The following is a 25454-nucleotide window of genomic DNA, read 5'->3' on the forward strand; positions in this document are numbered from 1 at the left end:
TGCAGCCTCTGCTTCTGCAATCACTCCCAGGTACAGCGAGCTGCGGTAAAACAACCAGGTAACAAGTGTGTGGGTCATGGTGGCCAAATCTTCACCCAGGAGAAAGAGGTGACCGGTCCTAGGAAACTGGAGGTGCCTCTGATCTGCCTGGTTACCTGGTAACGAGTTACCCTGGAGGGAGGCTGAGCACGTACTGCAGTGTGTGTAGAAGACAATTGGGGTCGGGGGGTGGCATAACCACACAGATCTCAGTGGGCTGGCGCAGACTTCCACACAGCTGTTTCCCCTGCACTCCTCCGCTCTACTAGCACCAGCATGGTAGAAGTCTGTTTCTGGGTGCAAACGTGATTCCTTGGGTGGCTGTGCAGACTGAGTTGTCTGGACATTAATAAATTTCCTGTTACCTTCCTGGCAGCCTTGGTGAGGGGCAAGTCTGTGTCCACTGTGTCCTGTCAACCTAGAGTGACTCACGCCCTTTACTGTTAATGACTGCACCTTTGCTGTATGTCTCCGTGTGCATGCCACACGGGGAGGGGGGGCATATGCGAGTGTGCCTGTGGGCACGCACATGGGTGTGCGTGGGGCGGGGGAGTGTGCCTGTGGGCCCGCACCCAAGTGTTCGAAGGGGGGCTGTATTCGCGTGTGTTCATGGGCATGCACCCAGGTGTGCGTGTGGGGGGGGCCCATGGGCACACACCCAGGTGTGCGGGGGGTGTATGCACGTGTGCCCGTGGGCACGCATCCATAAGTGTGTGTGTGTGGGGGGTTATGGGAGTGTGTCCATGGGCACGCACCCAGGTGTGCATGGGGGGGTGTATGCGCGTGTGCCCGTGGGCACGCACCCAGGTGTGCATGGGGGGGTGTATGCGCGTGTGCCCGTGGGCACGCACCCAGGTGTGCATGGGGGGGTGTATGCGCGTGTGCCCGTGGGCACGCACCCAGGTGTGCATGGGAGGGGTGTATGGGAGTGTGTCCATTTGTCTTCCTAGGGCTCAGGGTGTGGGGAGCATACATGTGCCCAAGAGTGCCCCTACAGTGTGCGGCATTTGTGAGTTTACCCGGGCCTGTGCCAGGGGTGGGGTGCAGTGAATGCAAGTGTGCCCGGGGTTTGTACCTCAAGGATGGGGGCTACATGGATGTGCGCAGCGCGCCCGGTGCCCATACTAAGCTGGGAGTGTGTCTGTCAGCAGCTGATCAGTTTCATAGCGTAGAGCAGGTATGTGTCCATGGTGGGTGTGATGTGGTGAGGGATCTGCCCTGTCAGATGGGGAGAGACTAAAGAAAAAGAAGGGAGCTGCTGGCTGAAATGGTCGTTAGGACTGGCGTCACTCCGTGCAGTCTCTGTAAAGAAGTAGTCCTGAGGGCTGTGGAGAAACAGGCAGCCTCCGGGCCGGGAGGCTAATGCACAGCCGCTGCTGTTTGCATAGCCACAGAGCCCTTAGGAGAGACTTGGGAAAACTAGTTTGGACTCCAATGAATATTTACAATTCTACTGCTCCAAAGCTGAACGCAATCACAGCCCTGTGATGTGCAGGCTTTGTGCATCAAAGGAAAAGGAGAGAGAGCAGTAAAGATGGAGTTGCCTTTGGAGAGACTTAGAAACACAGATCTCCCTGCTTGTGGCAGAACGAAAATGCTTTATTTCTGATAGGAGCAATTTATTCTTCAGGCACTTTCCTTGATATCAGAAAGCGCCTGGCTGGGTTCTGAAGTGGATGGTCTTTAATTCAGAATGAAAGAAAGGAATGGAAAGAATTACCGCTATAGAATTGTGATTGTTCTAATAAACTTCAGGAAGAGGGGAGCATTTCCAGAGTGTCAAATCTCCTTTTTCTTGTTGTTACAGTACAAAACAGTCCTGGGAAGAGCTACCCCAGTTTTGTGCTTGTGGTCTGAGAAAGTGAGCTGTTTGATGGAGCACAGTGTTCCATGCAAGTTCTGGGGTCACACAGAGTAGGGCAGGCTAAGGTGGGGATGAGGCTCCTTGTGCCCCAGAGCTGACCCTGTGTTCTGCTGAGGTGCTAGACGGCATGCAGTTGGATATATAGAGCAGTGACACTCAGACCGCCGTGGTTCAGGAGCCAAATTAGCAATCAACTCACCCAAAAGAGCCACAGTCGTGTGAAATCATTGTATCATTTACTATAGGACTGCAGATTCCTAGTCAAACAGTAGAACGGGAAATATTGAGTTTTTATATATATGTAATTCTCACAGCAAAATGACTGAGAAAATAATACTTGATCAACTGCAATAGGCTAATAGTAAAAGCCTCCTGATTGGCTAATAACTTAGACTGTTTAATAAGTAACTGACACTTAATAAGACATTGACTCCCTCAGGGAACTGATGGGCAGGATCCCCTGGGAAAATAACATAAGGGGGAAAAGAGTCCAGGAGAACTGGCTGTATTTTAAAGAATCCTTATTGAGGTTGCAGGAAAAAACCATCCCGCTGCGTAGGAAGAATAGTAAATATGACAGGCAGCCAGCTTGGCTTAACAGTGAAATCCTTGCTGATCTTAAACGCAAAAAAGAAGCTCACAAGAAGTGGAAGATTGGACAAATGACCAGGGAGGAGTATAAAAATATTGCTCAGGCATGCAGGAGTGAAATCAGGAAGGCCAAATCACACTTGGAGTTGCAGCTAGCGAGAGATGTTAAGAGTAATAAGAAGGGTTTCTTCAGGTATGTTAGCAACAAGAAGAAAGTCAAGGAAAGTGTGGGCCCCTTACTGAATGAGGGAGGCAACCTAGTGACAGAGGATGTGGAAAAAGCTAATGTACTCAATGATTATTTTGCCTCTGTCTTCACAAACAAGATCAGCTCCCAGACTGCTGCACTGGGCAGCACGGTATGGGGAGGAGGTGACCAGCCCTCTGTGGAGAAAGAAGTAGTTCGGGACTATTTAGAAAAACTGGATGAGAACAAGTCCATGGGGCCGGATGCGCTGCATCCGAGGGTGCTAAAGGAGTTGGCGGATGTGATTGCAGAGCCATTGGCCATTATCTTTGAAAACTCATGGCAAATGGGAGAGGTCCCGGATGACTGGAAAAAGGCTAATGTAGTGCCCATCTTTAAAAAAGGGAAGGAGGAGGATCCGGGGAACTACAGGCCAGTCAGCCTCACCTAAGTCCCTGGAAAAATCATGGAGCAGGTCCTCAAGGAGTCAATTCTGAAGCACTTAGAGGAGAGGAAAGTGATCAGGAACAGTCAGCATGGATTCACCAAGGGCAAGTCATGCCTGACTAACCTAATTGCCTTCTATGAGGAGATAACTGGGTCTATGGATGAGGGGAAAGCATTGGACATGTTATTCTTTGACTTTAGCAAAGCTTTTGATACGGTCTCCCACAGTATTCTTGCCAGCAAGTTAAAGAAGTATGGGCTGGATGAATGGACTATAAGGTGGCTAGAAAGCTGGCTAGATCGTCGGGCTCAACGGGTAGTGATCAATGGTTCCATGTCTAGTTGGCAGCCGGTTTCAAGTGGAGTGCCCCAAGGGTCAGTCCTGGGGCCGGTTTTGTTCAATATCTTAATTAATGATCTGGAGGATGGCGTGGACTGCACCCTCAGCAAGGTGGCAGATGACACTAAACTGGGAGGAGTGGTAGATATGCTGGAGGGTAGGGATAGGATACAGAGGGACCTAGACAAATTAGAGGACTGGGCCAAAAGAAACCTGATGAGGTTCAACAAGGACAAGTGCAGAGTCCTGCACTTAGGACGGAAGAATCCCATGCACTGTTACAGACTAGGGACCGAATGGCTAGGAAGCAATTCTGCAGAAAAGGACCTAGGGGTTACAGTGGACGAGAAGCTGGGTATGAGTCAACAGTGTGCCCTTGTTGCCAAGAAGGCTAACGGCATTTTGGGCTGTATAAGTAGGGGCATTGCCAGCAGATCGAGGGACGTGATCATTCCCTTCTATTTGACATTGGTGAGGCCTCATCTGGAGTACTGTGTCCAGTTTTGGGCCCCACGCTACAAGAAGGATGTGGAAAAATTGGAAAGAGTCCAGCGGAGGGCAACAAAAATGATTAGGGGGCTGGAGCACATGACTTATGAGGAGAGGCTGAGGGAACTGGGATTGTTTAGTGTGCAGAAGAGAAGAATGAGGGGGGGATTTGATAGCTGCTTTCAACTACCTGAAAGGGGGTTCCAAAGAGGATGGCTCTAGACTGTTCTCAGTGGTAGAAGATGACAGAACAAGGAGTAATGGTCTCAAGTTGCAGTGGGGGAGGTTTAGGTTGGATATTAGGAAAAACTTTTTCACTAGGAGGGTGATGAAGCACTGGAATGGGTTAATTAGGGAGGTGGTGGAATCTCCTTCCTTAGAGGTTTTTAAGGTCAGGCTTGACAAAGCCCTGGCTGGGATGATTTAGTTGGGAATTGGTCCTGCTTTGAGCAGAGGGTTGGACTAGATGACCTCCTGAGGTCCCTTCCAACCCTGATATTCTATGATTCTATGACACGTTTTAGTACCCTGTGCTGCAAAGAGCTGTAGGAGACACATTAAAGAGCCACTGGCAGCTCGCGAGCCTTGGTCAGAGTATCGCTGCTGTGGAGGGGAGGTACGTTGGAACCATGACATGGATCAGAAGACAGGAGGATTTATGTCAGAACATTGCAGAGAGCTGTGCATAACAGACTGCAGAGGACACTGCATAGGTCACTCCAGTGATGACACAGTGACTGGTATTGTAAAATATGTCCAATACCATTGGCATGCTGCCAAGGAAGAGCTAATCTTAAGGAGCTGCTCTCTTGGTTGTATATCTAGTACTGAACAGTTGCATAGAGTGCCAGAGAAAATCAGTTCAGAGGACCTCCACTGTGCTGCCCACTGTAGGCTACAGGCACCCTGGCATGAGCAGGTGGGAGGACACTGGCTCAGGAGAAAGGAGGCCAGTCCAAAGCACCTGTGGGATGTGCTTGGAAAGGTGCATCATGCTGGGAATGTCAGGCATTGGTGAGGGGGTTGGTGTCTCTGATGGAGACAGTGGAGAAGAAAGTGGTTTCTTAGGAGGGCTTGGAGAGGAAGGTTGCAGGTGTAAAGGGGGGGAGAAGAGTAGTCAAGGTGTGGGGAGCAGGGTGGTTATTCATAATAATCAGCATCTGCTACTGATTGAGTCCATCTTCTGTCAAACGCTGTAAGCACAGAATGACTTCATGCACAAGCTTTACCAAACCAAGCCCCCAACCTGACATATTGGGAGTTTTTTAATAATCCATGGATTCCAGGTTCACCATAATATGGGAGGACAGGGTCTTCTTTTGTTATTACAGACCCCGAACTGTGCTCTGCTCGCCTCTGCACGGTCCCTGCGTGTGTCAAGTCAAACGTGAGCTAGAAGGCTTGGAGGATTGCAGTGAACACCGGGAGTGAGGGAGGAGATGGGAAATGTGTGATTACTTTGAGGCAGAGCTCAGTGGTTTGAGCATTGGCCTGCTAAACCCAGGGTTGTGAGTTCAATCCTTGAGGGGGCCACTTAAGGATCTGGGGCAAAAAATTGGTCCTGCTAGTGAAGGCAGGGGGCTGGACTCAATGACCTTTCAAGGTCCCTTCCAGTTCTAGGAGATTGGTATATCTCCAATTATTACTTTGAGGGACTATGTGTGCACTTACAGGAAGTCATGACACTAGGCGAGGGACATTTGAAGAACTGGCCTCTTTGGGTGCGTCTACACAACAGTTAAACACGCAGGCAGGCTCTGGCCAGAGACTGAGGCTGACAGGGTTTGGGCTGCAGGTCTGTAAAATGGTGGCGTAGATGTTCAGGCTCAGGCTGGACGCTCTGGGACCCCAGGAAGAGGGAGGGTCCCAGAGCCCAGGCTCCAGCCCAAGCCCGTATGTCTACACTGCAGTTTTGAGCCCCACAGCCCGTTAGCTGACCTGGGCCAGGTGCAGCCATGCCGCAGGTCTTTTATTCCAGTGTAGACACACACTTAAGCTCCACGGGCATTGTGGGATGTGCCTGAACCCCTGCCCAGGAGAAGTGGGGGCACTTTCAGCCTGCAATGTGTTTTGAAGTGAAGCTGATTCCTGGAGCATTTCGTCTTGCGGCTGCATACATCCCTTACGGGGCACTCGTGGGAGCTGTCAGGAAGGCAGTCACTGCAATCAGAGTGACACTGCCGGTGCAGGGAGGTGCCCCCCTCACGTGCAGGTGTGGCCCTGTCTGCTGCCTGCCCTTGGCAGGAACCTGCATTCAGTGTCAGAGACTTAAAATAGCCAGTGAAGCTTGGGTCCATCTCCTAAAATCCTCTTTTTGGTTTCTCCGCTGGTAGTTCATTCTAGAATATGACAGTGCATTGTGGTGACTGATTCTTGGAATTTTGCTAGTTCATCCAAACTAGGACCTTCCAGATCACATGGTATAGTATCAAAAACATTCATTCTTTTCATTCATCTAAATTTGCCTTGTGGGAATGGCAGCTGGTCGGATAAACTCCAAGGGAAGATGAGAAATATGTGACACAAATCAGAGGTTTCCCAAATTGGTGTGCTGCAGAAATAGCTGTACATCCTTGCCCTGAACACGAATCCACTGACCCCAGCTCTTGAACAGGCTGGTTGTTTGTCATGGCAGACGGGCATCATTCTTCTTCGAGTGATTGCTCCTATCCATTCCATGTAGGTGTGCGCGCCGCGCGTGCACGGCTCTTCGGAACATTTTTAGCCTAGCAACTCCGGCGGGCCGGCTGGCGCCCCCTGGAGTGGCGCCGCCATGGCGGCGTATATATACCCCAGCCGGCCCGTCCGCTCCTCAGTTCCTTCTTTCCGCCCGTGACGGCTAGTAGGATCAGTGGAGTGCTCTCCTGTCCTCCACAGCTTAGCGTTCTCCGTTAGTTAGTGTATATAGTTATCGTAGTTGTTAAATTTTGTTAATAGTTCTATAGTTAGTGTTATCTTACTCATTAGGGAGTTAGAGGGGTTAGCCCTCTTCTTCCGCCCCGGTGCGGGCTTATGCCCGGACCGGCGGGTTTCAAGCCCTGCGCGGCTTGCCAGCGGTCTATGCCGGTGAGTGACCCGCACGACGCCTGCCTCCGCTGTCTTGGAGAGGCTCACCGGTCGGACAAGTGCCCCATCTGCGTCGCTTTCAAGCCTCGCACGAGGAAGGAGCGGGACTCGCGGTTGAAGCAACTCCTCATGGAGTCGGCCCTCCAACCTCCGGCACCAGCACCGGCGGCGCCAAAGACTGCCCCGACTAGCAGCGCGCCGACCGCACCCAGCCGCTCCGGTGCCGAGGCGCGGCACCCGGCACCGAAGACCCAGCACCGCTCCGTCTCCCCGGGAAAGAAGCGCAAAGTGCCGAAGACGGTCTCGGACAAGCAAAAGAGACCGTTAGCCCAGCCGCCTCCGACTGTAACGGTGCAGGCTGAGGCTGTGCACAAAACGTGCACCGTGCCGTCGACTCCGGCGCCGCAGGGCCCGTCGAGTCCGGCACCGCCCAGCTCCCCGGTGCCCACCGACGAGGAGCTGAGGCTGCCGTCCACGCCCGAGGCGTTCGCGACGGCAAGACATTTAATCGAACTTACCGCTGACGCAAGCGCTCAGCGGCCGGGGCCACCGGTGCGGCCTCTCAAGTCTATTGGGAAGCCACTTCTAATGCGACCCCCGTCCCCGGGCGCCCGACCCGATCGCAGCACCGCCGCCAGGTCGCGGTCCCGTTCTCGCTCACGGCACCGCTCTCCGCAGCACCGGGCACGACGATCCACGTCACGGCGACGCTCCCCGTCTCCTCGCCGGTCGCAGTCCCGGTACCGCTCCCAGTCGCGGTACCGGTTGCACTCCCGGCGACGTTCCAAGTCCCGGTCGCAGAGTCGCCGGTACCGTAGCAGGTCCGGCTCCAGGCACCACGAGAGGCGTCGAGAGTCGCGTAGTCGCTCCAGGCGCCGCCGCACGCGGTCCAGATCCGCATCCCGGCACCGTCGGTCGAGCTCCCGGCACCGTCGGTCGCGCTCCCGACGCCGCAGGTCGAGCTCCCGGGGCCGCCGGTCGAGCTCCCGGGGCCGAAGGTCGACCTCCCGGCACCGCCGGTCGAGCTCCCAGCACCGCGACACGCGCAGGTCCCGTTCGCCGGCCGGACCACGTGACGACCGGCACCGTCCGGCGGCACCGCGGGGGCCCTTTACTCCGGCACCGGACGTCCGCCCGGCCACCACTTCGGCCCCTCCCTGGCCATCAAGAGAGCCCTCAGTCGCCTCCCCTGGGGGCAGCGCAGTTGACTTCCGGGCGGGGTCCCTCCCACCAGAACAGGGACCGCAGCAATGGGGATTTTGGGTCCCTTGGGCCGAACACGAACAGGGGCCCCCCCTCCCGCCGCGACAGCCAGGCTCGGTGCGGTCGGTACCGGTAGCCACTGTCAGCAGGCCACCTCCGTCCCCCACTCCGCAGGCCGCCGACCACGGCACGCTCTTGGGGCATGAAGCGGTTCCCGCAGACACGGAGCAGGCACCGGAGGAAGTGCTACCGGGTCCTTCCTCATCCTCCTCCCCCGATGAGGCGGTGGCAGGGGCGGCACCGTCGGAGCCCCCGCCGATCGACCTCAAGACTCACCAGGACCTTCTCAGAAGGGTAGCTAAGGCCATCAACCTACCCGTGGAAGAAGTCCAGGAGGTCGAGGACCCCATCACGGACGTGGTGGGGGAGGACGCCCCCGTGAGGGTAGCGCTCCCCTTCATTCGAACAATACAGAAAAACAATGCCGCTATCTGGCAGTCGCCCTCCTCCGTCCCGCCTACAGCGCGCGGAGTTGAGAGGAAGTACTCGGTCCCCCCGAGGGGCTACGAATACCTTTACGTTCACCCGGCTCCGGACTCTCTAGTTGTCCAATCTGTCAATGACCGGGAGCGACACGGCCAGCCCGCCGCGGCGCCAAAGGCGAAGGAGTCCAAGCGCATGGACCTGTTAAGCCGGAAAATTTACTCGGCGGGCGGCCTCCAACTCCGTATCGCCAACCAAATGGCCTTGCTCTCAAGATATACATTTAACATCTTGGGCTGCCTAGCCAAATTTGCAGAGCTCACCCCGCAGGATTCCCGCAGGGAGTTCTCGGCATTGCTAGAGGAAGGAAAGCTAGCTTCCCGTACCTTAATTAAGGCAGCGGTAGACGCCGCGGACTCGGGGGCCAGGACCATAGCGTCAGGGGTAACCATGCGACGCATTGCATGGCTTCAGTCCTCTACTCTGCCGCCGGAGGTCCAGTACACACTCCAGGACCTTCCGTTCGAGACGCAGGGTCTATTTTCAGAAAAAACCGATACCCGCATTCAAACCCTGAAGGACAGCAGAGTGGCGATCCGCACATTAGGGATGCACACGCCGGCCACCCAAAGGCGTCCCTTCCGGCAGCAACCTTATCGACCCTTCCAATACAACAGACCTCGCCCGCCTAACAATCGGCGCTCAGCCCCCTTCCGCCGCAGACCATCGGGAGGGCGGCGGAACCAAACCCAGGGATCGTCCAAGACCCCTCAGCGCCCAAAGTCGGCCTTTTGACGAGACGCCCGAGGGCCGCTCACCTCTCTCCAATCAGGATCCACCCCTTCTGTTTTCCGACCGCCTTTCCCGCTTCCTCCAGGCGTGGTCATCTGTAACTTCGGACAGCTGGGTCCTCAACACGGTCCAGTACGGCTACCGCCTACAGTTCATTTCGCCCCCTCCCTCCCACCCACCCTCCTTGTCCCTCTTCAGGGACCCCTCTCACGAGCAAGTCCTCTTACAGGAGGTCCAGTCTCTGTTGAGCGTGGGTGCCATCGAGGAGGTACCTCCCAGCAGGCGAGGCAGGGGATTCTATTCCAGATACTTCCTCATCCCCAAGGCGAAAGGCGGCCTTCGTCCCATCTTAGACCTCCGGGAGCTCAACAGATACCTGTGCAAGCTCAAATTTCGGATGGTGACCTTGGGGTCCATTATCCCTTCCTTGGATCCTGGAGACTGGTTTGCTGCCCTCGATATGAGGGATGCCTACTTTCATGTGGCAATCTACCCCCCCCACAGACGCTTCCTCCGCTTTCTGGTCAAAGGAGCTCATTACCAGTTCGCAGTGCTCCCCTTCGGCCTCTCCACCGCGCCGAGGGTATTCACCAAGTGCATGGCGGTCGTCGCCGCAGCCCTCCGCCGTCGTCGCATCCACGTCTACCCATATCTCGACGACTGGCTGATTCGGGGCCGCTCCCAAGCGCTGGTGGTGAATCAAGTATCCGAGGTTCTACATCTATTCCGGTCTCTCGGCCTCCTTGTCAACACCGAGAAGTCCCTCCTAGTTCCAGCGCAAAGAGTGGAGTTCATAGGAGCGGTCCTAGACTCCAATCTGGCCAGAGCGTGCCTACCTCGCACTCGGCACGAGGCGTTGGCCTCCCTCATTCGGGCACTGCAGGCCTTTCCGACGACAACGGTGCGATCTTGCCTCCGCCTCCTCGGTCACATGGCAGCGTTCACATTTGTGACCGCGCACGCCAGGCTCCGACTTTGCCCATTCCAGATGTGGCTGGCGTCGGTGTACCGTCCTCATCGCGATCCCCTAGACATGGTGGTGACGGTGGCAAAGCCTGCTCTCCAGACGCTCACCTGGTGGCTGGACCCGGAAACGGTCTGCGAGGGAGTTCTGTTCCGCCCGCCTCGCCCGTCAATCACCCTGACGACGGACGCCTCGGCGCTGGGCTGGGGGGCTCACGTAGGAGACCAGCACACCCAGGGTCTCTGGTCACCCCAGGAGCTCTCCCTCCATATCAACGTCCGAGAGCTGAGAGCGATCCGCTTAGCTTGTCTCGCCTTTCGGGCTCACCTGCAGAACCGCTGTGTAGCGGTCTACACGGACAACACCACAGCCATGTTTTATGTCAACAGGCAGGGCGGAGCGCGGTCCTCACCACTTTGCAACGAGGCGTTGCTCCTCTGGGATTTCTGCGTAGCCCACTCGATTCGCCTCGAAGCGTTTTTTCTGCCGGGAGCGCAGAACACGTTGGCCGACCGCCTCAGCAGGTCCTTCGCCTCTCACGAGTGGTCCCTTCGCCCAGATGTGGCTTATTCCATCTTCCAGAGGTGGGGCTTTCCCCAGATAGACCTCTTTGCTTCTCGGACCAACCGCAAATGCCACAGGTTCTGCTCCTTCCAAGGCCAAGCTCCAGGCTCCCTCTCAGATGCGTTTCTCCTGTCATGGACAGAGCCTCTTCTCTATGCGTTCCCTCCGTTTCCGCTCGTCCACCGAGTATTGCTCAAGATCCGGAGAGACAGAGCCCGCATCATACTCGTCGCTCCGGCCTGGCCGAGACAGCACTGGTACACCCTGCTGCTCGAGCTGTCGGTTCGGGAACCCATTCCCCTTCCGCTGTGGCCGGACCTCATAACCCAGGACCTCGGCAGGCTTCGTCACCCGAACCTGCAATCCTTGCATCTTACAGCTTGGTTCCTGAGTGGTTGACCGACGCAGAGAGGGATTGCTCCGCAGCGGTGCAGCAAGTGCTGCTCGAAAGCAGGAAACCTTCAACGCGAACTACTTACCTCGCCAAGTGGAAGCGCTTTGCCCTCTGGTGCGACCAGAGAGGTAGCAACCCTTTCTCGGCCCCCATCCAGACTGTCCTCGACTACCTTTGGTACCTCAAAGGTCAAGGTCTTGCAATCTCGTCCCTCAGGGTGCACCTGGCAGCGCTGTCAGCATTTCGACCAGCTATAGGAGGTCGCTCGATCTTCTCCAACCCGATGGTATCACGATTCCTTAAAGGGTTAGACCGTCTCTACCCGCAGGTGCGTCCTCCTGCTCCGACATGGGATCTTAACTTGGTCCTCGCCCAGCTCATGGGCCCACCCTTCGAGCCCCTCGCTACGTGCTCTCTCCTCCATCTTACCTGTAAGACGGCCTTCCTCGTGGCGATCACATCCGCCAGACGGGTCTCAGAGCTCCGCGCCCTGACGGCGGGTCCCCCATATACCGTCTTTCACGGGGACAAGGTGCAGCTTCGACCACACCCGGCTTTCCTCCCCAAGGTGGTGTCGCCCTTCCATCTCAACCAGGAGATCTTCCTCCCGGTCTTCTTCCCGAAGCCGCATGCCTCGCCTCGGGAACAGCAGCTGCATACCCTCGACGTCCGCCGAGCGCTCGCGTTCTACATCGACCGCACGAAGCCCTTCCGGCGTTCGTCCCAGCTGTTCGTGGCAATAGCTGACCGCATGAAAGGCGAGCCAGTCTCCTCGCAGCGGATTTCTTCCTGGGTGACGTCCTGCATCAGAACGTGTTACGAGCTTGCTCGCGTTCCCCCGTGCCGACTCACCGCCCACTCCACAAGGGCACACGCCTCATCGGCCGCTTTCCTGGCCCATGTCCCCATCCAGGACATCTGTAGAGCGGCCACCTGGTCTTCAGTCCATACCTTCGCTTCCCACTACGCGTTGGTGCAGCAGTCTAGAGACGACGCAGCCTTCGGCTCTGCGGTATTACACTCCGCCACGTCTCATTCCGACCCCACCGCCTAGGTAAGGCTTGGGAATCACCTACATGGAATGGATAGGAGCAATCACTCGAAGAAGAAAAGACGGTTACTCACCTGTAGTAACTGGTGTTCTTCGAGATGTGTTGCTCCTATCCATTCCAATCCCGCCCTCCTTCCCCACTGTCGGAATAGCCGGCAAGAAGGAACTGAGGAGCGGACGGGCCGGCTGGGGTATATATACGCCGCCATGGCGGCGCCACTCCAGGGGGCGCCAGCCGGCCCGCCGGAGTTGCTAGGCTAAAAATGTTCCGAAGAGCCGTGCACGCGCGGCGCGCACACCTACATGGAATGGATAGGAGCAACACATCTCGAAGAACACCAGTTACTACAGGTGAGTAACCGTCTTTTTTAGTGAATGACAAACAGGGAACATCCTGGCACACCTGAGGCATTGTGGGCATGTTGACTTTCCATTGGAAAATGAGTAAATAGTCATTGTCAGTGTTTTACAAGTAAATAACGATCACCAAGCCCCAACGACTCCCACAGCAAGACACAGTCTGAGATGTAACAATTCCCAGAGGCGATTTGCTCGGTATCAGGCAGACCAGGTTGAAGTGACCATGAGGGTGTCTTTTGTTTGAGTATGTAACTCTTCTTTATTGTGTTTTTCAGTGTATGTCAGGGCGTTCTGAGCTCTGGAGGGACATACTTCGGGGCAGAAATAACAATAAAGATCAGGGAAGTCATGGCCATGACAAACACCTTCTTGCTTATGACTTACAAAACTTTGCAGAATGATTGTAGGACTGTTAATGGAACCATTGAGATGTGTGCATGCATCAGCTGGGCAGTCTCTGCAAGTCTCTGTATGGTTGTAAGTATCAGAGGGGTAGCCGTGTTAGTCTGGATCTGTAAAAAGCAACAGAGAGTCCTGTGGCACCTTATAGACTAACAGATGTATTGGAGCGTGAGCTTTCGTGGGTGACGTGCGTCTGACGAAGTGGGTATTCACCCACGAAAGCTCATGCTCCAATACATCTGTTAGTCTATAAGGTGCCACAGGACTCTTTGTCGCTTTGTATGGTTGTAGCCATTCTGCTCCCTTCTTGCTGCTGTTTGTTCCCTGTCCTGATTCTGTCACATCTGAATGTGGATAGTGCGTTTTTCAGGGCAGGGTCCATTTCTTTCCTTTGACCTGCAAAGTGCCTACACAGCAGCTCTTATATATTTTATAGTGAGAAGTTCATAGCGAGATTCTCCTGCACAATTGTGCTGGCACAAACCATCTCCCTCCTCCCACTCATGACTTCACATGCCTGTGGCAGCAACAGCAGCAGGTGCTTACTTGGAAAAGTAATATTAGGAAAGTGTATGATCTGTTCTAGCTGTCTTAATTAAGTTTAGCAGCCAAAAGCCAGGCGAGCCGGCCCCATGTGACTAGCCAGCTGGCTGCAGGACGGCAGTAAGGGCAGTTCTTGACACCAAAGATCCATGCACAGTGGTTTGAGAACCACTGACCTAGCACGCTTGGGGCTCCAGGCATCAGCCTTGTGTGGACTCCCCAGAGTGTTGCTAAGGAGCAGTTTGATCCTGTGGCCATCCCTTTCCTTGTATTTCATCAGGTTAATGCATGGTCAGTAAATATGTTTTTTAAACTGGATGATGTGCTGTGTGCAGAGCACTCTGTTGAATATCCATGGGAAAGCTTCGCTTTAAGACAAAAGACCTGATATTAGTAATGGTGTCATTGTGGCTATGTGCAGACGGCGTTATTACAGCTGCTAGCTCCGTGAGCTGGAACACCGCAGATTCCTCATGGGTGTTTCTTTCCATACATCCCTCTTTACTGTTCCTTAGGTTTTGTGACTCGTGCTCTGCCCTTCTCTAGAGGACAGAATTAAACAGTGTTTGCTGCAATTCCACGGGCACCAGGCACTTTAGCTGGAACATCTTGCAACCATCCTGCTGGTGCTGCCCCTTCCACATACGCCAATGCAGTTACTATGAGACTGTCATCCCACTTGTATCCGTGCCTGCAGCATTTCCTCTGTTTCCCTGTCTTGTCTTTTATGTATGTGTTGACTCGCAGCAAGATTTTAAGACAACTTACTAAAATACAGTAGGATGCATATTATCCAACCTGCTTGGGCAGCGCCCGGCTGCCAGGCTGATCAGGAGCATGTAGACTCAGGAAGGCTTGACTGGCTCTAGTGCTCAGCATTAGGTCAGGATTTTGTATTCTGTTGGTTGTTGACTTCCCTTTGGGTATATCGTCAATGCAGGGCTAACCCGGGTGATTGGTTCCTAGGTCTGAGCCCCCGAGCTAGCCTAGTCCTAGCCACATTGCAAAGCCCTATCTGACTTACTGTGTCCTCACCGGGGCTGCGCTCTCAGTGGGTATCACTAGGACTTCTGGGGGCACATCCCATGGCTCATTGTGCTGCAGTGAGCTGAGAAGCTCTATGATTCTTTCCCAGTGAATTGTGGGAGAACTTGCCTGTCCTTCTGGGCACACAGAGGCAATTTTGGGTGGACTGGAGGACTATCAGCACTTGAGTTATTTAGCCGGCCTCCTCACTTCAAAGTGGGCAGGTTACCAGCCCAAGTGAAAGCCTCACTCAGCCTTTAGTCAAGCCAGCTAGCCTGGGTTGAAACTTGAAAGCACTGACCTGGGATGACTGGGTTTTGTGGGTGGACCAGAGGGGTTGAGAGACCACATCCGGGTAAGAGCAGTGAAGACTCACTTGCGCATATGAATCCCATTGGCTTCAATGAGACCACCCCCCGGGAGTAAGAGGAGCTGGGTTAGCTCTAAAGTTGGCCAGCTGACAAAGCAGCATATTGCTCACTAGACAGGAAGGCAGGTTGGCAGCTCATTGGAGAGAAGAAATGGGATTGCCAGGCTCCGGGTAGCGCAAGGTGACATGCCGTGGTTGCTGAGCCTTGAGAGCTTTCAGAGGCTGCGTGTATTCTAGAACCAGAGAGTTAGAAGGGACCACAAGGGTCAGCTAGTCTAACCCCGTGTTAGACTCTCCAACTGCATTCTGCAGGACTCCTTCAGGAAGTTCTTCCAGGAGACCAACATTTCTGGTTTCAGAGCAATATTGTAAAGAGCTTCCACGGCAATGCTCTGGCCACAAGGGCTAGCTTGTTCCTGGAATGCGTAAACAGGGAGAACTTGAATAGAAGTGGAGAGTTTATTTTACCTCTGCATTTGGCACTGGTGCGATGCTGCTGGAATGTTGTGTCCAGTTCTGGTGCCCACAACTCAGGAAAGATGTTGATCAGTTGGAGAGGGTTCAGAGAAGAGTTATGAGAATGTTTATAGACTTAGAATAACTGCCTTACAGTGATGGACTCCAGGAGCTCAATCTATTTAGCATAACACAAAGGCAGTTAAGGGGAGACATGATCACAGTCTGTAAGTACCTACGTGGGGAACAAATATTTAATAATGGGCTCTTCAATCTAGCAGAGAAAAGTCCAATGGCTGGAAGTTGAAGTTAGACAAATTCAGACTAGAGATTAGGCATAAATGTGTAATGGTGAGAGTGATTAACCCAGTGGAACAATTTACTGAGAGTTGTGATGGATTCTCCATCACTGGCAATTTTTAAATCAAAATAGGATGTTTTTCTCAGAAATCTGCCCTAGGAATTATTGTGGGGGCAGTTCTCTGGCCTGTGCTGTGCAGGAGGTCAAATTGGATGATTACAACGGTCCCTTCTGGCCTTTGAATCTATGAAAAAAATCCATATACGGACTCCAATCTTAGTTTAGAAATACTGTCAAAGAAATTAGCGGGAAGAAGGATTCTAGTGAGCAGTTAGGGTACTATAATGTAACTGGACCTGAGTGCGATCAAAGGAAAGCAAGTCACTGCATCATTTGGTCTTGGGGTTCCTGACGTGAAACCACCCTAACATCAGGTGCTTGTGTCATTTTCAGATTCTTGTAACTGTTAGGGTGCAGTGAGGGAATATGGGGTGTCGGAGCAGTGAAGGGGAATATGGAAGGGCCTTGGAATAGTGCAGGGAGGAGTGGGGGGAGGGGGTTGGGGAGCAGAGAATAAATGAGGGTGGGTGGTAAAGGAAGGGATGGAAGGAAGGGGGAGGGTTAGAGGGAGTGGTAGGGGAGGGCTGACAGTCTGAAGGGGGAAATGGGAGTGTGTGGTGGGGAGGTGGATTAGGGGCAGGGGTGCCTGTCAGCCCCATAGTCTCCATTAAAGATGTGTTGAGGGGGGCTGTGGGGTGGAATGGAAGGGTCAGAGTTGTGCCATGGGGAATGTGGGGGGCTTAATCTCTGTCTCCCCAAACCTCCCACATCTGTTATCCCCCTGTTTCCCCTATGTCTGTCCCCCTGATCAAAAAATGGCCCCACTGGCTCCGTGCTAATCCTCACACTGTTCCTGCCTCCTCTCCCCAGCTCCACCTGCAGGTCCTGAGCCGAGGCCGGCCTCTCCATGGGGAGTAGGGGTGGACCCAGGCTGTGCTGGACAGGCCAAGTGGAGGGGAGAAGACAATACAGTGGCAGTGAAAGGACTAACATGTAGCCAGGACGTTCTGTAGGCAGACAGCCATTACTAATAGCCATTGATGGACCTGTGCTCCAGGAACTTGTCTAATTCTTTTTTGAACCCAGTTATGTTTTTGACCTTCACCGCATCCCCAGCAACAATCTCCACCAGTTGATGGATTGTTGTGTGAAGAAATACTTCCTTTTGTTTGTTTTAAACCTGCTGCTTGTTAATTTCATTGAGCGATCCCTGGTTTGTGTGTTATGAGAAGGAGTAAATGACACTTCCTTATTCATTTTCTTCACACCAGTCATGATTTTGCAGCCCTCTATCATATCCCCCCTCGGTTGTCTCTTTTCTAAGCTGAACAGTCGCGGTTTTTTAACCTCTCCTCACGTGGAAGCCGTTCTATACCCCTCATCATTTTTGTTGCCCTTCTCAGTACCTTTTCCAGTTCTAATGTATCTTTTTATAGATGGAGTGACCAGAACTGCATGCAGTATTCAAGGTGGGGCATTCCATGGATTTATATAGTGGCATTATGGGATATTTCTGTCTGGTTATACATTTCCTAATGGTTCCTAATGTTTCTTGACCTACAGGCACAAGAAACAAAGAATCAGCTTGCTGAGGTGGAGGTGGTCACCATGAGGAGCAAATATAGCATGGCACAGAAAGAGGTACTGTCACTAGTGAAGGCAACCCAATGGGACCCCCCAAGAAGGGACAGCCCTGTGCTGCCCATGAGCCCTCTTCAGGGTCACTCCAGGCTAGTGCTAACATGGGAGCATTGACTCTACTTCTCTGAACCAGCCGTGCTCCTTATGGCCTTGGCTAAGAAACAGGAAATGCTGCCAACATTAGAGAGCTGGAGAAGTGGGGACGAGGCAGGGCGAGCATCTCAGTTCTCAGGGCCGCCCACCTGAGCTCTTGCCAGACATGGAATCCCGTCCTCTGTGCTGCAATTGAGTTCCAATACCAGACGTTCAGGCAGTCAGAACGTTCCCAATTCCCCAGCGGCAAGGAATCACTAAAGTGTGACTGAGCCCTGGGTACCTCCAAACCTGCTCAACACAGAGAGCTTTGCTCCCATGGAGATTCATGCGAAATGAGGAGCAGGCAGCACAGCCCAGCACTCCTGTGTCCTGAGGGTGTCGGGCGTGGGATGGGAGAGGGGAGCAGGCGGTGTGTGCCCCGTGTGCCGGGGGTGTCGGGCGTGGGATGGGAGAGGGGAGCAGGCGGTGTGTGCCCCGTGTGCCGGGGGTGTCGGGTGTGGGATGGGAGAGGGGAGCAGGCGGTGTGTGCCCTGTGTCCCAGGGGTGTCGGGCGTGGGATGGGAGAGGGGAGCAGGCGGTGTGTGCCCCGTGTCCCGGGGGTGTCGGGCGTGGGATGGGAGAGGGGAGCAGGCGGTGTGTGCCCCGTGTGCCGGGGGTGTCGGGCGTGGGATGGGAGAGGGGAGCAGGCGGTGTGTGCCCCGTGTGCCGGGGGTGTCGGGCGTGGGATGGGAGAGGGGAGCAGGCGGTGTGTGCCCCGTGTGCCGGGGGTGTCGGGCGTGGGATGGGAGAGGGGAGCAGGCGGTGTGTGCCCCGTGTGCCGGGGGTGTCGGGCGTGGGATGGGAGAGGGGAGCAGGCGGTGTGTGCCCCGTGTCCCGGGGGTGTCGGGCGTGGGATGGGAGAGGGGAGCAGGTGGTGTGTGCCCCGTGTGCCGGGGGTGTCGGGCGTGGGATGGGAGAGGGGAGCAGGCGGTGTGTGCCGGGGGTGTCGGGCGTGGGATGGGAGAGGGGAGCAGGCGGTGTGTGCCCCGTGTCCCGGGGGTGTCGGGCGTGGGATGGGAGAGGGGAGCAGGCGGTGTGTGCCCCGTGTGCCGGGGGTGTCGGGCGTGGGATGGGAGAGGGGAGCAGGCGGTGTGTGCCCCGTGTCCCGGGGGTGTCGGGCGTGGGATGGGAGAGGGGAGCAGGCAGCATGTCCTGTGTCTTGGGGATTGGCTCAGCTCACGTGTGAGGAGTTAGAAATGCAGTCACATGAACAGGAAACCAGGTTCCTGGCTATTGATGCCAATCTGAGAGTTTCCTCTTTCTTTTATTTTTCCACATTCGTTTTTCTTTCCTCATTCTCTTGGAGGCACCCACTTCCAAGAGCTGCAGGGCTTTCAAGTGGCCTGCTGAGTCCCTGGCAGGGGTAGCGAGATCATTTTCATTTGCAGAGTGCAAACCACATAAGACTTCCCTGTGTATTGTTCCTGCTCTGTAGAATCTGAGCATGCGGCTGATCATTTGTTTGTTGATATTCTGCAGCAGCCCGACATGCAGTGTGTGCTCTAGACAGTATCCAAATGTGATTAGAGCTGAAGGACCAGTTTCCTATGAACATAGAGAGCTGGAAATTATCATTAGCACTGCAGAGAAATAACCTTTAGGGCTCATTAAAGTTCTATAAATGGAAACTCTCTTCCTGTTTTCCCTTTCATGAATCTAGCCCAGTGTTGCAAATGCTCAGTGTGGGGGTGGGTTGGGACCCTCCTCTCCTTTGCTCTGCTCATCAGGTTCAGGAAGAGATTTTGCATACAACATTTTTGCATTTTCCTGTCCTTGGGATGTGCGCTGTAGATCCGAGAAGGCAATGTCACTATGGAGTTCTGGTCACCCCCAGTCCTGTCCCTGCTTCTGGCTGTCTGGAGGAGAAGTGAAATTGCCGCTCCTTGGTGCAGTTCAGGGAACAAGAGAGAGAGGGTGGGGGCCTTGTCTACTGCATGGTCTTGGCCTCTGATGAACAGTGGGAGTCCAAAGAGAAAAGAGAAGCTTTGCAGGATGCTCCAGACAGCTCTCTGCCCCCACGTGATGGTGTGTTAGGGTGTATTGTTTGTATTTGCTAATTACAGCAGCCCCTCCCCTGTTTCGTTGTCTGCAGCAGTTCCCCTTGCTCCCTGCGCCCACCCCAAGGATGGGATATAGCTCCTGTGCCTAGCCGGGGAGCTGGACCCCTTTGCCAGGAAGTGTCGCCTCGTGCAGGTTGGGCTGAGGGCAGCACTTGCTTTCCCATGGAATATTAATGAATCCAGTGAGGGGAATGAAACCGCTGATGATACAGAACCTTCTTATTATTAAACAGATGGGAAATTGATGTTTATGGAATTTGTGTTTTAATCATATTACTTAAACTATTTGGCAGGGAAACCCACATGAGCACAGACGCCAGAGATGCCTTTGATCTGTGGCATGTTGCCTTTGGGGTATTTTCCGTGACTGATAAAGGCTCTGCTTAGCCCTGGACAGTTTCCCTAGCTTCATAAGCAAGTGATGGAAATGATAAAAGCAGAGCCAGAACCTCCCAGTTGGGCTTTTTCTGTCTCCTTGGGGACTCAGGCAAGTGCGTGAGCTTCTTACGCTCTCAGCGGTGCTGAGGATGTCTCACCCAGTGATGCACCCACACATGGGTTAATATAGACAGACACACGCATGTATGCTGCATGACTGCAAGCTTTACAGCTATTGGAAAGACTCCGGTGCTTATACTTATGGGCTGTTATCGCTGCTTATAAAGTATTTATCAGCGGTGGCATTTCCACACTCTTGCTCTCTGTGCAGATGAAATACGCCAGGATGATTACAGGTTAAAGCGCCAGTTGTTGGGGTTGTTTTGCACATTAAGTATGAAATAAACCCTTTGTCCCTGCTTTGGCTGTTGGGTGAGATTAGAAGATTGTAGCATAGGTGTGAGTGCAGCTGTAAATATTTAGTTGAGGTGTCTGCCTGCTAATGAGTTTCCAATGAGCAGAATCGGGGGCAATAATATGGTGGCTTTCAAGAGCAAACAAGTGCTGTGTGTTACTGCAGAGTGCCGTTTCCACCGCCCAGCAGCTCCCATTGTCCCATCTCCTCCTGATTGTTGATCAGGCATTAAGAAAACATGTCCCTCCCTCCCTCCCAGAATAAAGAGATCGGGGGAGGTTTTAAATTCCTCTGTGTTTTTTTATTATTATTATTCTTTCTCTTCAGAAGAACACAACTAGGAAATGATTGGATCTTTGACAGAACAAAGGTATTTTTGATGGGCTCTGTAATATAGTGTGTTAATGCGTCCAGTCCCTCATTGTCTGCTGTCTGATCCCATCCTTCTGCCAGACAGTCACTGCGGGATGAGTCACTTTTAATGTCTGATAATCAAGGTGAATTTTCAAAAAGCTGCCATTTTGGAATTATGCACTATATCACAGTGTCAGGGCCAAGGGAAGGCCAAGAGAGACACCTGCTGCCCCTTTGAGGTACTGCAAAATGTAAGCTGGAACGTGTCATTCCAGCAAGACATACATAATGGGAAGTAGACTGTGTTAATTACAAATTAAAAATAACTTCAGCACTAATGAAAATTGTATACACAGGAGAAAAAGTCTTAATTAAAATAGACTAGGGGCTGGAATTAGCTATCAGCCCTTTGAGGAGGGGAATGGATTCTGTACCTACAGAATATATTGTGGTCCATGAAATAACACGGTCCAAAGATCCACATGGAAAAAGGATTTCTCCCCCCAGCGCTGGTCAGCAGCCACACCTGTGGAGATGAGGTCTGCCTACGGCACCTAGCCCCAGAGGGAATTGGGGGGGACATGAAGAAGGAAGGATTTTGGACCCTTTGTGACCTAGTCTCTGCTGTTCACGCGCTGAAATGCCTAGTAAACAAAGGCTGAGTAAAGGCACTTTGTGGCCGCTCTGTCCAAGGTGGCCACACCGCATGAGGAGAGATGTGTAGCCAATCACCTGCAGTCGCAGAGGCATTTCCAGTGGCTTTTCTAAGCCAGTGGAGCTGTTCTGTTATACAATAACCGAGCTGAACCCAGAAGCACAGGGATGGCTTCTCTGTTTATTGTTCAGAGAGCTGGGCACCTATAAATAGTAACAGGATGTTTTGACTAGGGAGGTGCAGTCCTGGTCTCCACTGAGCTATGCTGGGGGGATTTAAAGCTGAAGTTTCAAAGCCTTGTGCCACTCTGTGCTGAGCTTCTCCACATGGCTCTGGGTCTAAAAGCACAGGCATCCCTATGGCTGTGGCAGTGGTGGGTCAGCACTGGGTACCTGCCTGAGCCTTATCTCCCCTCGTCTCGTCTGAGGAAATGCTCTCGCAAAGGCTGCTCAGATGGATTCCTGCATCGCTCTCTAGCAAAGAGACTTAAATCCCTGCATAGCATCCTCTGCAAGAGCCCGGCTAACAGACCACAGCACCTTATTATTCTGTGGAGGACACCCTGCTCCTCCCCCTCTGCCAAGCCAGGGCATTACAGCCAGGAGCCAGTGTGTATGTGCAGGCTCCCTGTGGAAACCCCACTACAGAGTTTTAAAAACAAGTATTTTGCGCACCTGGCCTTCCTCTGCTCGGGTGCCACACGGCTGATATTCTGCCCAGCTCGCTCATCTGTGGGGGCAGGTTTGCTGAAGATTCCCACCCACAGGAATGTACAGACCCCCGATTGCACTGCAAGCTTATTCACTGCTTCCATCAGCCAGCGCAGAAGCTCTCTCTTGTCTCTGAGGACTCTACTCCTCCTTCAGCTGGGAAGCAGCATTCTTTTCCCTTAGTACGAATCAAAATTGGGACAAAATCTTAAGCCCCTTGCAGCCTGGCAATCCCTGTTGCTGCTCCGGCAGCGATTCGGATGTGTCTGCACTGCAGCGTTAACTTGGGTGCTCGGCTCCCAGGTTGGAGCACCTAGGTCAGCCTAGCCCAGGTGTGAGCAGCCACACTGCAAACCCACACTCGAGCTCCTGTGTCTTCCCTGGTGCAGCACTCCCTTGTGTGTGTTGCTAGGACTTGTGGGCACATCCCATGGTTCTTTGCATTGCACTGCTCTAGGAGTCTGTCCCAGGGAATAGGAGGAGAACTTGTCTGTCCTTCTGGGCACATAGGATGAATTGTGGGATGCCATTGGAGGGCCATGCCCACTCTGCAGTGAAGATGCAGGCTAAATCAGTGGAGTGCTCAAGTTACCAGCCCAAGTGAAAGCCTCACTTGGGTTTTAGCCTGTGCCCCCAACTGGGCCAGCTAGGCTGGATTGGAAGCATCACCAGACTGGGGTGAGAAGGGGGGGGGTGTGGACAGGAGGCGAGTTAAGGGTAAGAGCCCAAGATCACTGCAGCATTAAGAGATGCCCCTTGGGCAGCCAGGCCTGAGCCTGCTTCAGCAGTTCTCCAGACAGATTTGGATTCAAGCAGGAGTGCAGACAGCAAGCCAGGGGTCACCACCAGCTTGTCACCATGTGCTCATCACAAGCCCATGTCTAGACTGGCACACAAACACCCTCCTACACACACCCCTCTACTGGTCAAGTTATTTAAAAGCCCAAGGAACCACACTCACCCTCTGCCAGCTCTTCTCTTTGGCACCTCTTGCCCACATAGAGCAAGGTATATGGTGCAAGCCGGGGCAGGTGCCCTGAGGAAGAAGGCTGGGGAACGGCACTGGCCCCCCTTCTGAAGACACAGAACTTCCAGGGAGTTCACCAGAGTTACCCAATAGAGTTCAAAGGACCCTTACACATGTTGTCCTAGTCATTTTCTTTGTGGGAATCTCTTTTGCGACCAGATATTGAGCAGCCTGGGATGTGGGAAGGCCACCAATCAAAGGAAGCTCATCACTGTAAGGTTGACAGAAATCCACAGTCCTGTCTGCTGTCCCAAAGCTGCTGGATACTGGGCATCATCCCTACCCATGGAGGAGGGCCTGGCTTCCATTTCAGGGTTTAGTCGTGTCCAAGGAGACAGGAGGCTTTTTGTCCAGTGCTGGGTCTGTCACTCGTCAGTCTCTGGTAGGATGAGGATTTGGAAGGCAATATTAGCTTTTCTTTCCCCCGTTATCTGCTCTGTAGACCTCAAGACCCTACAGTATCTGCAAAGCATACCAGACTGGTCATCTACAGTTCCTTCAGTTCATAGCAGAAAGCATCTCCAGAGTGCAGCACTGCTATTTGGGGTGCCGTTGGCACTCGCGGCGTTCCCAAAGCTGATGGGAATCATGGCTTCGAACCAGTGAGCCGGAAGTGCAGCGTTCTCTCCTTATGGGATCTCTGGGAAAGGCTGCCTGAGGAAGAGAAGTAGCTTCTTGTATTCCACAAGCCACCCATTCTCACCAACACAACTCATAATAGACAGAGAGGAGAGCTCCCCAATTCATTGCTGGGGAGCCTGCTCCAAGACACATGGGGGTACAGAGGCCCATCCTCAGAACTTATTCCTAAAAAAAAAAAATCAAATCTCTGTCACTCAGTAACAGGTCTCCTAGGCTGCAGCCCCGTCCTCTCTGCAGAACAGTTGTTTTCTTTGTGAGCACTGTGGCCCAGAAGCCAATGCTACACTTGTGGGCCATTCAGCCCACAGCATGAAATCCCACACACAACATGGATTTACCACAACTGCTGGCTCTCCCACATCAACCTTCTTAAGGGAAAATGCTGTCAGAGCGCTCATCCATCCATATCCAACGGACGCCAGCCAGTAATCCAGAGATGTAACTCAGGGAAAATGGACCTGGATAGAAACCAGCTAAGTATAAACACCAAAACTCTCCTTCCCAAACTCCTAAAGGAAATCTCACCCACTTGTATGAATGGTGACAACCCACCCCTATGGCAACAAGCAGCCAGGGGACCAGAGAAACCGTCTGCTCCTCTGAGCAGAGTCTGCATGCAAGGAAAACAGGGTATGTGCGGAGACACTCTCTCCCAAGTGTGTGGGACCTCAACCAAGAGTGTCCTTGATCTGACTCAAAACTACTTTGTACCACCAGTGGATCATATTGCAAACTTCTCCAACAGGAAGGTCCTGGATTTCTGCCCCAGTCAGAGGTATCCTTAGGCCTGACAGAACTGTACTTTCCTTCCCAGGGCCAGGTCAATTAATGTATCCTCCTTGCTCCTGCTGGCTCCACAGTCATTGATATCCTTACCCAGTAAGGACATCTGCAGGATTATCTTGAAGAAGAGGGGAAAATGTGCACTACAGTTTACAGGGTTCTAAATTAACAATATCAATTCAAGAAAGACCCTTGGGATTGTGGATGGCTCAGGAGACCTTGGCTCAACATGCAACTGTGTTTAAAAAAAAAAACCAAACCAACCCAAATAAGGTGTTAGGCTGCATAAGGAAAATGATAGTGAAAAATACAGAGGCTGATATAACACCATACATAGACCAATGGTTTGTCCTCATGTGGATGCTGTGTGCAGGACTGGTCACCTCATCTCAAAAAGGACATTGCAGAATGAGAGGGGATCAGAGAAGAGAGATACAGGTAAGGGCTGGAAGAGCTTTCATATGAAAAGAGATTGGGATTTTACCTGAGAAATTAGATGAATAAGAGAAGATATGATGGAAATACATAAAACAATCAGTGGTCTGGATAGAGTAGGATAGGCGCTTCTCTTCTCCGTGGGACATTCAATGAAACTTAAAGTTGTCAAATTCAAACTCAATAAAAATAAATACTTTCTATACAGCATGTAATTAGACAGTGGA

General features: G+C 53.1%; 1 protein-coding gene across 16 annotated transcripts in view; it reads left to right on the plus strand.

Moving 5' to 3' along the window:
• The window catches only part of PMFBP1 (polyamine modulated factor 1 binding protein 1), a 333447-nt gene that overhangs the window by 234725 nt on the left and 73268 nt on the right, over nucleotides 1-25454 (plus strand). For 15 of the 16 annotated variants that reach the window (XM_044987514.1, XM_044987515.1, XM_044987511.1 and 12 more), the window contains one exon: nucleotides 17556-17633. The exons of the other annotated variant lie outside the window; for it this stretch is intronic. In XM_044987514.1, coding sequence (XP_044843449.1) covers nucleotides 17556-17633 — 78 coding nt within the window. The remainder of the gene's footprint in view (nucleotides 1-17555; nucleotides 17634-25454) is intronic. 16 annotated transcript variants of the gene reach the window in all.

The sequence above is a fragment of the Mauremys mutica genome, chromosome 14 (assembly GCF_020497125.1).
Source record: "Mauremys mutica isolate MM-2020 ecotype Southern chromosome 14, ASM2049712v1, whole genome shotgun sequence".
NCBI classification, from domain to species: domain Eukaryota; kingdom Metazoa; phylum Chordata; order Testudines; family Geoemydidae; genus Mauremys; species Mauremys mutica.